At 47.8% G+C, this 16,946-nt stretch overlaps 1 protein-coding gene across 2 annotated transcripts; it reads right to left on the minus strand.

The window, feature by feature from the left end:
• Nucleotides 1–6,949: 6,949 nt before the first annotated feature.
• MANBAL (mannosidase beta like) lies at nt 6,950–15,998 on the minus strand. Of its 2 annotated transcripts, XM_059827080.1 has the most exons (5): nt 15,959–15,998; nt 13,563–13,617; nt 12,572–12,654; nt 12,022–12,216; nt 6,950–9,437 (listed from the first exon to the last, which is right to left on the minus strand). In XM_059827080.1, exons 4-5 carry the CDS (start codon nt 12,169–12,171, stop codon nt 9,330–9,332), a joined length of 258 nt encoding a protein of 85 aa, XP_059683063.1. In that variant the 5' UTR covers nt 12,172–12,216; nt 12,572–12,654; nt 13,563–13,617; nt 15,959–15,998; the 3' UTR covers nt 6,950–9,329. The 2 variants fall into 2 exon arrangements, with proteins under 2 accessions (XP_059683063.1, XP_059683064.1); XM_059827081.1 differs by lacking the exon at nt 12,572–12,654.
• Between the last annotated feature and the right edge of the window lie 948 nt (nt 15,999–16,946).

Consider the following 16,946-nt stretch of genomic DNA (forward strand, 5'->3'; position numbering starts at 1 on the left):
TGGCAGCCCTCCCACCTCCGCCATTAGCCATCCACTAAGGTGTTCCCTGTCCCTTTATCCTCCAGGAAGAAATGGGGTGAAGCAGTCCGCTCCTTAACCCCCCATTTAGCTGGTTTATGAGGCACACTCGGCTGCTGGCCAGTTCCGGTGACCCATGGGCTGTATTTCCACAGCCAGCACTGCCTCAGTCATCCCCTGCCCAGCCCTCCGACCAACCCTTGCAGCCGCTCAGCGGGGATTTCTGAAAACCCCATTAGTCTGAGCAAGACCTGACACTTCAGAAGTAATTTGGGAAGTTAACAAGTTTCGGAGAACTATGTGGCGGAGTTTTTCTTTCTGTTTCCCACCCCCCTGCCTTGTTCTTCTGAGTTATTAAAAAAATATTTCCCATGACACTGGCGACGGCCAGCAAATCCATGAGTCACCAGGAACAAGGAGTCACGCACACACCGATCCATCACCCCTGGCCAGCACATTGCCGAGGGGCCCTTCCCTGGGAGGAGCTGCCCGCTGATAAGGTCCCTGCAGCCGGGCTGAGCCAGGCAGGGCGGACACTTTCCCTCCTGCCTCTCTCGGCCCCCTCCCAGGGCTGGGAGAGGGCGGCTGGGCTCCCCGCACACCCGTGGGGTGGCTGGTGCTGGAGGGTGGCTGGGTTGGGGGTAGCAGCCCTGCTTGCTCCTTGCCGGAACATCAAACCGCAGCCCGGTTTGTACTGAGGCTTTTTGGGGGTGTTAATTCATAGCCAACCCCTCCACTATCCGGCTGGCGTCAGGATGTTTAGGGAGGGATTCCTCGACCTAATGTCCAACGTGGGATTAAGGAATTCACCATGCGGTGTGAGACAGCCCGGCGTACCGCTCTGCTCACTCATACATTAGTACTTTGGACACACTGTAGGGCAAAGAGGGGGGCACGTCGATGCCGGGGGTCCCCCACGCCTTCTCTCTGCTGTGCCTGCACAGGGACACGGGGACGCTCCCCTCTGCCTCCTGATCCCAGGAGCAGCAGCTCCGCAGTGCCGGAGCAGGCGTGAGGAGCCGCTGCCGGAGGGGAGAGCGCCCCGGGGGAGCGGGGACCTGGCCCCAGCCCTGGGTGAGCTGGTTAGGATGACTCAGCCTCTACTGGATCCAGACCCAAATCTAAGATGCAATTATGACTTATAAATATTTTAATTTTGTTTTCCTCTTTTGCAATCAACTCTTTTTCTACAGGCTGTCCTACAAACCGTAGTTTTCATCTCCGGTGGTGCTGGCCTGTTGCTGGAAGGCAAACAGCAAAGGCACCGTGCCTTTTAACACGCCGGACCAAGTCCACGACGTAATCTCTTCTTCGAAGAAGATGCCAACGTGCAAATTCAAAATGGCAAATAGATACTCTCTAAAACCAGCCTCTTATCTTTTGGGCTCGGATTCAGGAATGTGCCCTCACAGGACTCTGACATTAAATGCGCAGCACTGGCAATAATGTGATTTAAGACCATTTAAGTTTAAGCAACCCAGCCCACCTCAGTGCGTCCCTGGCTCAGCCATGAGGTCCTGAGCCTGACAGACACCCCCCAGCCACCCGCTTCCAGTTCCCTCCTGCCCCACTCCAAGTATTTATCGTTAAACAGTCTAATCCACAATTATTTTTTTTACCCAACTGGGGATTTCAGTCTTTTCCCTGAACTTATTTTCTCAAGATGATTCTTTTTCTTCACTTTTAAATAGCACCGATAAAACCCACCCTGAGGAGAGGAAGAGTGTTACAGAAACTGAAAACCAGGTACTTTCAGATTAAAAAAAAAGTAGCACTGAATATTTCTGGTGGCTCAGTTATTACAGCACGTCTTGAAATGATATTTGAACCAGAAATCAAGACGTGCCCAGGTATTTCTGTGCTTTCTTGCTGACCTTTACACAAGTTTCATCAGGAGAAAGAAGAATGAGAGTGACTACAGGCATGAGTAAGTAAGTACGTGACTCCTTCCCCCTCCAGGTGTGCAGATCAAACTGCTCCACGGGGCTCCCAAAATCTTCCTGCGAAGTAAGAGGGTGCTTTTTAGGTCCAGTAATTGATCCGAGTCCTGACCTCTCCAACATAGCTGTGGATTTACAACAAAACATCTATTCATCTCCAGCCGGATTTATTTTTAAGCATCCCCTTGGCAAGCGTGAATAAGTTTTGTCTAATGGATTCTGTTCCTGAGGCTAGTTGCATTGTGTTCGCTGCAAATTCCAAATATACTTGCACGAATTATTACTATTAATAATATAATGGCTGTGTTTGAGATGCTGGATAGATGCAGAAGCAGCCACAGCTCTTGCCCTGAGATTTTATGATCACTGAGCTTTACAGCCCTGTGAATAGTGAGTCCGTGATAGCAAACCATCGGCACCACCAGCCCCGTTAGGGAAGCTGCAGTTACGAGCTCAGGAGCTGATTTACTAAGGGCGATTGACCAGAATAACTCCTGCAGTATGAACCATTTGGCAATATTTCGTGGTAGAAATGCTAATTCTGGCCATTCTCTCCCACACTGAGCTTCAAGGCTGCAGGAGCTGAGTAGCAAACATCAGCATCCCGCAGGCTGTAGGATAAAAAGGGGCGGCTGAGAAGAAGTCAGCAGGAGGGCTCAGGACAGCTCAGGACCCATCGTGTCCCTCCGTGTGGTGACAATCTGCCTTGCAAAAGGGGCCCTTAACCCCAGCACCGAGGCGGCCCCAGCCAGGAAGTGTCATTGCAAAATTCCCTGCGGGAAAGGACCTCGGGGAAACCACTCACTCGGTGATGTGCAAATGTTTGATAAGGTGGCACCGAGTTCAACAGCTGTGGGGGGGAAATTATCTGCATGTTCAACAGAGGCACAACATTTCCCGTCAGGTTTCTGACTGATAAAATACGATGTTTCGATACAATCTGAATTAGGTGTCTTGGAATAGCTCATTCGGGCAAAAATCCGACACTTTCTGCGTCTTGCCTCAGCTCAGCAGAAAAGCCGCACACAAACGTTAACGTTAGCATTTCCCAGCGGTGGAAATTCTGCTTTTAGGCCAGTCTTGGTATCGATAGAAAAGAGCGGTTCAGAAAAGCCCACGGAAACTCGTCCAGATGAGATTTATAGCCCTGGTTCCGGCTTGCTTTGCCAGCAGAGCAGCAGAGGGATGGCTGGCTAGCGCAAAGCTCTGGTAGCCACATGCAGGCGACCCGGCCCTGGGGGCTGTGGCATTCCCTGGGCAGCAGAGGAGTCCCAGGCAGCCTCCCTGCCCGCACCCGGCTTCTCTCAGTCCCACAAGCGGCTGCAGCCTGCGCCAAGCGGAGCCGGAGCAGACACAAGGGTGTTTCCCCTTAATCATCCAGTCTTGGTCCTTCGAGCGAGGGATGGGCTGAGGAGGCCAAAGTCTGAATCTGAAAAATTTAAACCATATGATGTTTGGATCTGTGCTCAGTTTAAAGTGGGCTAAATAAGGGGGGAGGTAAGGAGCAGAAATGGTTGCAGCTTCTCCCCTTCTCTCAAAAACTGCTCCCCCTGCAATTCCCTTCACCGCAGAGGTCTGACACTCAGGGACATCTGCTTTAGCCACCCAAAGGAGCCACCACAGCATCACAAGTAGCCACTCCGCGGGGACCACAGCTGTGAGGACCCTCTCCCGTGCAAACCCCAGCAGCCGTGGTCCAGCCGTTCTACCACAGCGGGGGTCCACCCAGCACGTGCTGATGTGCAAGAGCTGCCCTTGGGGAGCGGGAGGGACGCGACCCCACAAGCCCCATGTCGGCAGCATGGCTCCAGCATGGCTCCTGCCCACGCTGCCGGAGCAGAGGCACAAATAACAGTAGGAAGCGTCTGGAGCCGGTTCCCGGAGCGGAGGGAGTGGCTTTGCCCTGCGAGAGCTCACCAGTGCCTGTCGTACTCCGGACTTTGGCTTTTGGCGAGGTACATTTGCGAGCTTGGGATGGCTTTTGCAGAAGCAGTGGCCAAAAGGAAGGCAGTAGGAACTGCCTATGAGACATCTCAGTCCAGTGCTGATGCCTTCCGTGGCCCCAGTCCATGAAGTTCTGGCTGAACTTGACACTCGCAGGGGTGGCACATGAGAGGCTCGGACAGCCTTCCAGCAAGAAACAAGGGGATAGTCCAGAGTGCAGGTTTCACAAATAAGGAATGCTGCATTTAGCATGTAAATAGGACTTCCAGCAGAGCATGGTAGCAGGGACACAGCTCCTTGCCTAGAACTGAAGAGAGGAAGAAGTAAAAGCCCTTCAACCCCCTCCACCCACAGCATCCCCCCTTTGGGAGCCGAGCTCTTCAAGTGTGACAAGAGACATCAGCCAGGCAAAAGATGCTTTTAGAAAGCAAAGATGTGATCCAAAGCAGGTTTACCTTGTATCTACCAGCCACAAAGGCTGGACTCGAGCCACGGAGGAACCTGTCAGCCTCTCTGCTCCAACCACCCGCTCTGCGTTGCTGTGGTCCTTGGCAGGACCGCGGTTTCCCAGTGCGTGGCTGCTCACGCCTCCAGCAAAGCAGGGTTCAAGGAGCATCAAAGCCACACCGGGGCCTCCAGGCACTAAATGAAACCAGGGAAGCTGGGAGGAGGGAAGTGAGCACTGCGAGAGGTTGGGGATTGCACAAGACAAATCTGCATGTGCTGGCGAGGAGCAGGATCTGAACGTGTGGTGTGAAGCACGCACAGCACCGTACCGCTCGCTTATCGCAAGAGCTTGGAAGGGTAATATTTAATTATTTTAACTCCTCATGGCTCAGGGGTAGGCTGATATGCACGGCACAGCTTCCCAGGCATACCTGGGGCTCCCAAGGCGGAGTGCTGTCCTTCCCCAGCAGTTACATCTGCTGGTTGACAAAATCATCGGGGAAGAGAAACATGCTGATGGGGCTGATTACAAGGGGACACCTTTCTCCATCCTGGATGCTTCTCCACATGTTCTTTCTTCGTATCAGTCCTTGTAACAGCAGGTGATACCCACTGTCTGTCACTGGCAGGTAATATTTGTAAGAGACATGTAGACCAGCTACTGCACGCTGGCCCAGGTACCAAAAGCCAGAAAACACCCCCACAAACAACCACTCAAAAGCCACCAACTACCAGAGGAGAAGAGCAGGACCTTGGACCTGCAGTAACTGCCAATTTAAGAAGAAATGCAAACATTGATTACCACCCACGTCTCTTGCCAGAGAGAAGGGGAATGCTCCCCAACCGAACCATCCCTTCTGGCTGGATGAGGAAGAGGAGGAGCATCAGATCCCTTCCCAGTGCCAAAGCTGGCAATCAAGCTAATCGCCAAACAAGCAGTAATGCTCTGTATTCCAGCACTCTCCATTCATCATCCTGTTCTCTCGCTGCAGTCAGTCTCTGATGCCTCATGAGATTAATAAACAAACAACTAAATCAATACAGTCATCTCAATCCCTGCAGGCCACAGGCTGTGAACAACATAACTTCTGCCTGAAAAGAAGTATCAGCATGTAGGAGAGGCTCCCAAGAGAGAAGTACAGCACCCCAGCTCTCAGCTGTCCAAAAATTAACACAAGCACACAAGGGAACAGTTCAGCAGTGCCTTGGGAAACAGATACCGAGCAGGTCCTCCCCTCCTACAGCTTCCTGATTTTCTCCTCGAGCATCATCACATCCAGCCTTGACCGTCCCTGAAATTCAGGCACTGAAGGAATATTTTCACATTCTTCATGACAGGCTGGGAAATAATCTTAGCTTATTGACTCAACGAGGGGGCTGCTCTGCAAACATCAGTCCTCTTCAAAGATGGCCTCGGGCTCTTCAGTTCCTGTCAGTAGGGAACCTCACCAGAATCTCTCTGAAGCAGAGAGAAGCGTGTGTATGAGAATGAAAGTAAATTAGGTCTGAACAAGATTAACAGGGATTTAATTGAACTATGTGAACTGGAACTCCAGTCACGAGCTACTTATTAGCCTGTCTCAAGGGATTGTGCTGCTTGCACTGGAGGAGCACAAGGATGCATTGTGAGCGTGGGACAGCTCAAGGGGATGGCGATGGCCGCAGCTCTACAGATAAGTGCTGCCAGAGAGGCAGAACTGCTTGAACATGATCAAAAACGAAGCAAGGGATTCTCAACTCTCAGCCACGTTTCTTCAGAGCTGAGGCTTGGCCTGTTGAGGGAAAGGAACTTCGTAACGAGTATTAGCAGAGGAAACCCAGCGCTCCGCCCAGCTCCTGGGCTTTCGGTGGCAGAGCAAGGTGCTGTTCACCGAGGTCCTGCCTACTGGCTGGTATCTGGAGGCAGACCTTTGAAAACGTCCTCTTCAATAAAAGTGACTTAATGAGGTCTTCAGCTCCCTTTGGGATGTTAATTACAAAACAGCCTGGAGAAAAGTGCTTGGGAATTAAAGGAGTCACCACATTAGTCCCTCTCGTGTTTTGGTTTTCTGGTGAGGGAACCAACAGACACAGACGCTTGCCAGAGCTTGGCTACCACACCAGTCTTGCCGCAGCCAGGAAGAGCCACCAGACAGCTCCATGCTCCAGCCACGTAAACCTGAGCTACAATCACACACTGAAGGGGCTACTGAAAACCCCTGTTATCAGTCTACTGAATCCCCATCTAATCCCCTGCTTGTATTATTATCAAATGATGCCTTTATTATTGCTACCTTCATGGGGGCTCTTGGAGTCAAAATCTCTCATGAGGGGCAAATTAATTTAGTCATTGCACCATTTCCTCTTTCCTTCCAGGAAGCTGAAGTTGTACTGGGAGATAGTTTGCTACTCCCAAGTCAAACACAGATACACACATGTCTGACAGTATTAACTAACCATTTTCTCCAGATTAAAGGATCTGACAGGCTTTCCCTTAATGGATCATTTTAATGAATAGGTTATTTATGTCCCTGTGTTCTTATAGTCTGAGAGTTCTGGCAGCTTTCACAATGAATGCATGGAAAGAGGCAGCACAACTTTAAAAAGAGATTTCCTTTTAAACAAAGAGATTCTGATTGCATTTATTACACATTTCAAGAGAAACTAAAATACATGCGATACTGGTAATATCTAAAAACTTACCATAAGTTCAGCTAACAAGAGCATTCAAATAGGTAACAAGCTGTTAGGAACAGACTGGGAAATTTATCTTAATCCCACTTTCCCCCAACAAAACCAAACCCCAATATCCATGATTTCTACTCAGCAAGGAGTAAGCCAGCCTGCAAATAGCTAGATGTAGATGTTGCTGTAGTAGCCTGCTATTTCAGGTAACAACCAGTGATCATCGCTAACTGGTTCTCAGCTGTAGATTTCGGGAAATGTGTGCGCTACTCTTTCAAGTTGCAATTCTGTTAAAGCATTAAACCCCCCCTTTAGGTAACCTGCAGAAAGCCAGAGCTGTTAGATAAAACAACCACCATCCTTACTTATTAAAATGGAAGAAGCGATCTGCAGTACCTATCCAGGGCAGTAGCAAGGCTTTTCTTTCTCCTGCAGATCACAGACAGGAACACAGGTCCGTAATGGAAACTCATAGCACAATATTGTTCTTTGTTATTTGCGTGGGAAATTTTTGTAATGTTTCTTTGTACTGAGAACTCAAAGCAACTTTAGAGTGCTTGTGTCTCCCATGCTTTGTTCTGTCCTCCTAGTATTGCCTTTATGTAGCTCAAAAAAAAAAGAAGAAAAAGAAAATGCTGAATTTAAAGCAGAACTCTAAGCTGGATTTTCAGCAGTGCAACTTGGTGTCAGCATTCTGTTTAAGAGAAGCAGAGAGCCTGGAGCAGGGACACAGTGAGAGGTTAGAATCAAATCGGTACTGGGATCCATCTGTCTCACCCACCAAAAGCAAGAGTGAGCAGAGAACGTAGCTGTTCTCAACACTGATGGTTCCTGGAAACGTGCCGTTCAACTCCTGGTAGAGAACACACAGCACAACACTGCTACCGTATCTGGGCTCCCAAGGCATTTGTGAATTGAGGATGGGAGTCTGTGTATGCAAAAAGGATCACAGACTTGCAGCCCTGCCAGAGAACCCTTTCCTTCAAAGCTGCTCTGAACCCTGGGTGCGCCTAAAAGAGCAGGTTCTCCTCCCATTGACTCATTCGTGATCAAACAAACCAAGATGTGAGCTGGCATCAGGAAGCTCGAGCTGCCCTAGAGACTCTGTGGCTACGTCACCACCTATCTCTTTCCAGTCCTGTCTAGCCATATTTAAATCTAATACTAGATTGTCCCTGGGCCTGGAGAGCCAGAGCCTGAAGGAACATAGTGTATATGTCTCTTGCCATATAGTCATGCTACACAGCCAGCTTGCCACCCCTTGGATCTTAAAATACCACATCTCCTCAGGCTGAGATCATATTTAACTTCAGGAAGAATTCAGCAAGAGGAGATATAGCAGACTACAGCAGGTAAGCCTGGGAGGAAGTTTGCAAATGCAACAAACCCCAGCTGTGTTGAAATGGAGCACATGGTTAGGACTCAGCTAGCTGACAGGAAGGTTTATCAACAGCTCAGCTAGGCAGTGCTGTTTGATACATGACCAATGCAGCACTTGGAGACACCTGCCTCAGAGCAGCTTTTCTCCAACATGCAGTACCTGGTCCTCCCAAGTTTCCAAGAACACCCCATTAGCACAGGCATTAAATTCTGCACCTTCCAGAATCAAATTGTTCCCCGATCCTTGTAGTCACTGCAGTCCCCATCACAGCCTCAACTCCCTGAAATGTACCTGCTTTCAAGGGTGGGAACAGAAAGGAAAAGTGCATGGGTGGGGAATAAGAAAGAGGTAGCGACGCTGGGGAAATGAAAGCTTTCATCTACAGCAGTCTGGGATCTGATGAGTTATTACCTAAAGAATTAAAGAATATGACAAAGACATTATTATTGAGCCATAAAATGCAGCTATGTATTTCAGACTAGATGACAACAGAGATGAATACAAAGCTGTGTAGTGTGGTATCCTTGATGCATTTGATCCCTCTGCCTTCAAAAAATACAACACAAACCGGTATCCAAAGTAGCAAACCCATGCTCCACCTTCCACAGGGACTTTACTACAAATCCTAGCCAGCATGGAGGAGCTAGGACAACAGCCCTCTCTACCCATCAGAAATGGCAGAAGTCACTTTAATGGTGATTGACACATTAATCATGTCAAATGAAGTCCTAGATAATTGAAGACCTCTTTGCTTGTAAGTAATCTATGGTAGAACCCTGCCCCTTCCACTCGTATAAGCTCCTTCTCCCTTGTCCCCGAAAGGTAAAGCATGAAAATGCCAGAAAACCATTTAACATAGTTGCCTTTGATGTCATCTCCGAGGAAGCATGATTATAGCTGATTATTTGGTCTTTTGAGGCTCATTGGTCATGGCTTTATCGTTTCTTTTTGGTTTCCTTCTTGGGTTTCTTGCTTATCTGTGGAGCAGTTGCCTTTGGCTTCTTCACTGTCTCTGAATTCTTAGGCTCAAAACTGTCCGAGTCCTACAAGAATCAATTAAGAAACAGTCAGTAACTTTTTTTTACAATTTGCTACAGTTCAGTTTGGGAATCTGAGTATAAGCCAAAGGAAGCAAGTGCTGGGTATGTCTGTTGGAACACATCTATGCCAAACTGAGTCCACATTTAATGAGACTTGAGCAGCACCATCTCTGCTTCGCCTGCATGTGCTTTTTTGATGAGTGTGAGTTTACACACAGAAACAGCTTGTTACCAGAGAAGCCGTTAAAAGCTTAAGTGTCTAAAACAGGCTTTGGAGAAGAAAAACAAAACCAACTTCAAAGGCAAGAAGAAAATCAACACTAAATGAAAACTATTCAAATTAGGAAAAGGAGAAGATACCATATAATCACCAGTGTGAGTGGAAACATTCAGCAGGTATTTCTGCCAAATTTTAATCATTATCATGTGCAAGGCAAAAAATATTCCCCAAAACAGTAGTAAGAATGTGAAGTTCAGAGCCTCTAAACCAAGCCCAAAATCCAGGGAGGGAATTGCAGGCAAAGCTTTCTTCACCTGGGCTAACAAGGAATGCTTAGATATCCTGCTTGTTTCCTTCAGGGGAGATGACAAGATAGTATTTCAGCCATGGGAAATAAAGTCTAGTTATCTTGTAAAAACACAAGGGAACAGCGCCAGTCTCATCTGAGAAAGCGCACACATGCAGATTGCCTCCTTTCATTAAATGCATTTGAGTATAAATATTGCTTTAGCATCTTGGTTTCTATCAGTCAGAGTGTGCCAACTGGAAAAGGACACACAAAAAATGGCTGAGCAAGACGTGCTAGTTTCAAGCTTCCAAGACAGCGCTCCAGATAATGGAGGGGGAGGCGAGCATCTGACAGTATCCTTTTAATCAAGGAGCTTGGTTCAAACGTCTCTCAAGTTACTGGGCTATTACAATTCACATCTGTGTGGCTTTCCAAGGAAGGAGACTTGGCTGGCTTTCCAAAGGCTGTAATCGGCGCATGGAGAGCTGGCAGGCTCTGGAGAAATGGAGCAACATGCAGTTATTACTCAGGGATGCAGTGTGCTCCTGCTGTAAAGCGAACACTGCTGCCTTCTAATGTTCAAACAAAGGTAGACTTCAAAGCCTGAAGCCTCCAAGACAGAGAAGCTCCTCAATATCCTACCCAGACTCAAGCATCATTCCCAAGATTGGGAGGGGTAGCCTCTGGTGTTTACGGTCTTGTAAATTAGTCATATGGACAGTAAATCAAGAGGACAGTATACATATGGAGAAAATAAAAAGTAGAGCGTGCAAACATCAAAGCATGCTTGCAAACTTAAACAGTAACAGGTCCTTGAGCTTTATCATTTTAATTGGGGGTCTGGTCTTCAGTTTCCCACTTTAAACTAAAGCTCTCACTCTTTACAGCTTTCCAGAACCAGGCTACCCAGTATTTCTCAAAAATTTATCAGGGGAAACCGTGGACTCTGACAGATGGGCGCTGGTAGCTGCAGAATAACGGTGCAAGACTTGCAATGCCACTGCATTGTGACTGGCAGCCCCCAGCTTCATCTCCCTGCTGGGAGCTGCAGCTCCTGCGGCAGGACTAGGAGGAGGGAGCATGCACCCATGCCGGGGCAGCGTCACTAATCCAGTACATCAACGCAACTTCACATCACACCAGCAGTTAAAGGTGAAAGAGTTGGGTCATGAACTGTATCCTTCACACTGTACCTCACCCTCAGGCATTCCCTTCCCCAAATAGGCTGAAAATTTCCATGCGTCCTCTGCACAAGAGGGAGCGAACATGGCAATAAAAATAGCCTGAAAACAAAACCAGCCATGCTGAGTTGTTACTGCAAATATACTGTACACATTTAGATGAAATCTGTATCAAACCACGAAACTTGCAGCCTGATCACCAACACTGAAATATATGTCCCCAGCACCACAGGCATTACCAAGCACATGGAGCTCTTTCATCAGAAAAGCCAGGCAGATGCAAGTCATCCCACTGTGGCCCAGCCTAGAGCAATCGGAGTCCTGTAGCTCACCTCAACCTTTCACTTTAACCTTCTCCTGTACTAACTGCACCAAAGAATCCTCCACTTGCCGGCACAGGATTGGGTGTCAGTACTGAAAACTGCCTTCCTCACATTAGAATATACTAGAAATTTCACCTGTATCTTGTTTCCAAAAATTGCACACAAACTAGAGCCCAAAGTTGTTTCCTGAAAGGCAGGTCCTGCAAAGGGGACACCCTGCCTGGCAAATCAGCAGTAGGATGACAATATGGGGTTGGGGCTATAGCCTTCTTGTGTGCAGTCAGGAACAGCATGCACATTTAGCACACCTCGCCAGTGCTTCAGGTCACCTTTTTCGCTGATATTCAGAGAGACCCTGGCTCAGGTATTTGTTCCTGACCTTTTATTCTGGGGGTAAATCACAACACAAAAGCTGGAGGTTGGAAAGCTAGAAGGAAAGAATAAGAATGAACAATGAAATTGTCATCAGTCCCAGGGGCAGACCACTGTGTCTCCATTAGCTACTCAAAGCTCCCTCCCATCCTGTTTTCTCTGACTCTGCCCACCTACATCAATATTAAAGAGCACTGCTTACTGTCTTATGGGACTTTGAAACTGGCAGGATTATGGCTAGCACACAGATAAGCTGGAAAATGGCTCCAAAGAAGAGTCCGTAGCGTAGCACATTCTCCATGAATGTGGGCTCAGGGATTTCAGGTGGGGAGAAATCCAACTCAGCAGCCATTGTGAGCACACCCTTCTTCTCTAATGCTCTCAAGAAGACTGGTTACTACAAGGGGGTTGAAAAAGAGCAATTATTTGCATCATGCTTTCTGGTATTCACTTTCCATTATCAAAAAATGACAGACTACCTCATGCAGGTTTTTTGAAGATACCCTGGATCTACAGACCCAATAACAAAGAGGAAAATGAAAGTTGCATTTTACTTGGATGCTTGTCTTTTACCACCTGCCTACGAAAATAGTCCTCAAACGCTAGTATTAGTCCATTTGCAGGTGAGGGGAAGACAAACAAAATATGAACAATAATCATCAAACAGTAAGGGAAAAGCTTAATAAGCAAGAATATATTTCTCCCTGAAGTCGATCATGCATGCAGGATGACTATTACTCATTTTCACTTACATTGTATATGTGGTCACAGCCTCGTTGTTTTAGGTGGTGTACAAAACCAACTACTACTTAAATAAACCACGCAAAAGGCAGATCTGTTGAAGACAGAGGAATGAGTTATGTGTTTAAAGTCAAGCATGGCTTTAGGGGCCAGTTACACTAAGCCCCATACACCTTGCGACGGTCACACAGGTAGTTTGTGGCAGAGTTAAATATTGATCTCCTGGGTCCCAAGCCAGCTTCTCAGCCACGAGATTATCCTTTCTTCCTTCCTTTATCTTTTGCTAATGGAGTTGTCAATTCATTCTATGAATGACTAATGGCTTTCTACAATAACAGAGAACTCTCCTCCCAGAATTGCTGGAGTATGCCACAGAAAGTCCCAAAAGGGAAATTCAATTAGTCTGAGATGCCATCAGAACTCAGTTGTGATTACCATCCTACTCAGTTTTCCTGACCTGTATGATCCTGGTGTGTACTTATTGAATCAACAGTACTTACTGATACTTACAATTCTCTGTATTGCTAAAGCTTGGGTGTCAGATTGTGCTGCATGCATATTTCAGCTGAATGGTAGTAATCTGCCTCCTAGAAATTATCTCCAAAACAGGCTCTGTATTTCTCAGGCTAGGAGATTTCTGCAATCTGCAGATGTGAACCAGTTCAGAAAGATGGTAAACTTAAGAGTATAATTTGAGTAAAGTTGTAGTTGATAAATTTGAGAATGAATCAACAACTCAATGCTGTCACACAAGAGGCAAATGTCATTTGGGGACAAACTAAAAGGAGTGGTATAAAAATTACAAGAAATAATTATTTTGTTTTAATTCAGCTGAAGTATGGGATCTTATTCTGAATTTTAAAAGACAAGAAAAAATTCCCAACTGCATGGACCGCCAGCCACTGGAATACAGAGACTGGGGAATCCCTATTACTGGTGATTCAGAAGAACATATCTGATAAGCATTCGACTGGGATGGGGTGTGAGTTTACATAATCCTACCTTTGAATCAGGCGATAAGAATAGGTGACTTCTCGTGGTCCCTTCCAGGTCTGAACTGCAGTGAAAGAAATTTTTTCAAATTCTGATTAAAATTCAATAAGCAAGGGCTGCATGGGACCTGTACATGAAGCCAGAATACACACTGGGCCACTCAGGCTCAGCAAGTCCCCAGACATACAAAAGCATGTCAACAAAACATGCATAAATGTGGCTCATCCCTAACTGCTTTTAACTTTTAAAATGCCCTCTCCCCCAATCTGCTAAAGCAAGAAACAGAATCATGGGAAACTTCACCCCTGAGTTGCATTTTATCTTGACTTTATTTATTGGGATATCTTTTGAAAATGTTATTCTTGCCCAGTCCCTTCCTCAAACAGAGCAGGAAGGGATGTTGCTTCATTCCTCACGTGGACTTTTCTCAGGACAAACTCCTACTGATAATCCTGATTCATACACCTGAAACACAACACACAAAAATAAACCAGAAAAGGAAACGGATACAATGAAAACAAAAAATCTCCATCCTCATCTTCCACAAGTCTCCCCTCCTTTCCCCTTTTCAACTGCACCTCCCTTGAGGGTATTAGTAATTTTCTAGCAAATCCCAGGTGACATGACCAGCACCAAGAGCTCTCACGCAGGCTGGAAGCAGTTGCCACTACCATTTTAAGCACTACCCCATGAAATACACTCAGAGAAGACTTGACATCATGCTCCAACTAGTCATAGTAGAACGTCCTTGCTTGCACAGTAGGCATAGCAGGCAACCCACATTTGGACCATTAGTTTTCCTGCTATCAGTGGAACTAAACTAATATTAGCAAAATTCTTCCCTTTTTTAAAAAACTCCCGTGATTAACAAAAGGCTGAAACCTGCACAGGCAAGGAGGCTAAACATTACGCAAATGAGCAGGCCAAAGCTGAGCGTTGGGGAACCAGGGCTCAGCGTCAGGCACACTGCCTTCCGCACTGAACACAAAACTTGCAAAGTGAGTTTTCTCACCGAGAGCACTACCTCCTTACACTTTGCCTTGCAGCTAATCCAACAGGTCCCTGGATGATAATGGAGTCTGCCTCCCTGTTCCCGAGAAGCTTGGAGTTTCACCACCTCTTTCTTGCCTAACTCCTCTTCCCCTCCATAGGTATCAACCACCTTTTTCCTCAGACGGCCTCACCTGTTAACATGGCTACATTTAAAGTAATTTTCTTAAATTGCATTTAAAGATCAGTACTCCTATTTGAGATTAAGCTTCCCACCTCTAGCTTATTCATTTGGTCTAACAGCAGCTACCACCTCTCCCCAAAAGCCTGGCCATCTCACTGGAACATAACAGCAGAAACAGATCACAAACAGCTGCACTGCACTACAGGAATTGATTTTGACTATCTGTTTAAAAATATTCAGTCTTGCCTCTGTTAGGGTTTTACAGCAAGCTAGCTACCCTCACACAAAAGGACTTGGTCCTGTAGCAAAGCCAGAACTGTACCACAGAACCAGCGAGGGGCCACTCAGGGCAGCAGGCTCACGCTTTTGCTCAGTGACACCACTGGAAGATAATGCAGCTGTCCCCCTGGGTGCAGGATCAGGCTCTATGATCAATAACCACGTGTTTTCAGGACCAGGGCCATAAACTAGCCGTCCCAATAGAGCTAGGACAGACTCAAACCTTTCTTTTTGCTGTCCCGTGTTTCCCAGCCGGGATCTTCAAGACCTAGCACTATATAAATAATTACCATAGGACAAAGCCACAGGAGCACTTCAAGTAATATATATTAGCTTCCTCTTGGAATGGAAATAAAGAGCAATAGTATCAGTGCAGAACACAAAACCTTCCGTCAAAGGATGAGGCAAAAAAATCTGGTGCTGGATTTCTGAAATGGCTTAGTAGGCGTTGGGATGGAGACTGGCGAATTCACATTGGCTTCAGGGGGATTTGCGTGTGCTTAGCACCGCTGAGAACATGACCATTAGCGAGGCCGAGGAGCCCATCTGTAGGCTTACAGGCCCGGTGCCAGGCAGCCGGTTTGCCAGCCGAGCCCGGCGGCTCTAAGGAGAAGCTGTGCAGCCTCAGAGCAGGGGACACCCAGAGCTCCTCCTCCCTTCTTGAGAGAACAGCCCTGTGCCGTTTCTTCCTGCACTCAGCCGTGGCCAGCCCTGGCTGCGGCAGGAGGAGCGGGCCGTCACGGAGCCAGGGAGGCTCCCCGGCACCCGAGGCTCTCCCACCCGCGTCCCGGGTGGGCCAGGGTGATGCCGAAGACACCGCTCCACCCCTCCTAACAGAGACCTTTCCAGCAGATCTCCGCGCCGCTGCAGGCCCCTCCTGCAGACCCCTACCCCCCCCCGGCCACCCGAGCTGCCCCCCGGCCTCCCGCTCACAGCCGCCCGACCCGCTCACCGCCCCGCTCGGCCAGGCCTCGCCGCCCCGGAAGTGATTCCCGCCCGGCAGGAAGTGCACCCCGCCCCTCCCCTAGCAACCGCCCGGAGCGCCGCGTTGCTAAGGGCGGCCTGCGGGCGGCTCGAGGACCTGGAGGGCTCCGCCGCCGGGTTCCTCCCGAAAGGCCCCTGAAGCCGCTCGGCTTCACGCTGCCGCGGGCCCCGACCCGGCTGTGAGCGCTTGTGGGTGCCGACCCCACGGCGGGTCCCCACGGCCAGGCCCGGGTTGGCCCCTCTGGCAGCGAAGCACCCTGGGCCTTTATGCCTCAGGGTTAATGGACTCGCCCCCTAAATCAGTGCGAGCATTTTCATCCCTGCCATCAATAGCGTGGCCTTTCAGTCCTGGTGGGTTTCTCTTTATCTGCAAGGTTTTGATCTGCTCCCTTGCAGTGCTCTGGCAGCAACAATTAAGATGCGCGCTTCTGGCTTTGCTCTTGCTGGGGATTTTTTTATTTTTAATGCCCCGATTCAGTATCCAGCTCTGAAATGCAGATGTCTTGATAAGATGACCTACAAAGGGAAAAATGGCTTGTGCTCTGTTTTGCTGGTTTGTGGTATTTAAAGAATCTGATTTGTTTTGCCCTTTTCCTAACCCTAAAATATCGGTAGTGCCAGGTTAGTTTTGCTGCAGAGCTTTATTATCGGAGAGCCTAAATACTTTGGGGAAAACCTAATCGGTTACTTACCTACTGAGAGAGTAAGGTATGGCATTTGTAATAAAAGGATTTTCTAGGCTGTTACCAAGCATTTGAATTAAATGGGTATTAATGAAAACAATTTCAAAGGGTTTGAGCTATTGGATTAAAAACCTTTAATCTTTTTTTAGCGCAGGAGACTTTACAGACAACTGGAGAATGCGTATGGCTGCAAGTTGCACAGGCCAGAGATACTTGCACAAAGAAATTCTTCTAGCATAAAAATCCTAAGAAAAAAATTACTCTTAAATAATT

Source organism: Gavia stellata, chromosome 20, assembly GCF_030936135.1.
Source record: "Gavia stellata isolate bGavSte3 chromosome 20, bGavSte3.hap2, whole genome shotgun sequence".
Classification (NCBI taxonomy): domain Eukaryota; kingdom Metazoa; phylum Chordata; class Aves; order Gaviiformes; family Gaviidae; genus Gavia; species Gavia stellata.

Bases quoted from the DNA above. Each gene is read 5' to 3' on its own strand.
- MANBAL (XM_059827081.1), bottom strand. From the start codon at position 12,171: ATGGCTGCTGAGTTGGATTTCTCCCCACCTGAAATCCCTGAGCCCACA. The intron at 9,438-12,021 runs GTAAGCAGTGCT...TGATTCTTGTAG, and splicing joins TTTCAAAGTCCCATAAGACA to GACTCGGACAGTTTTGAGCC.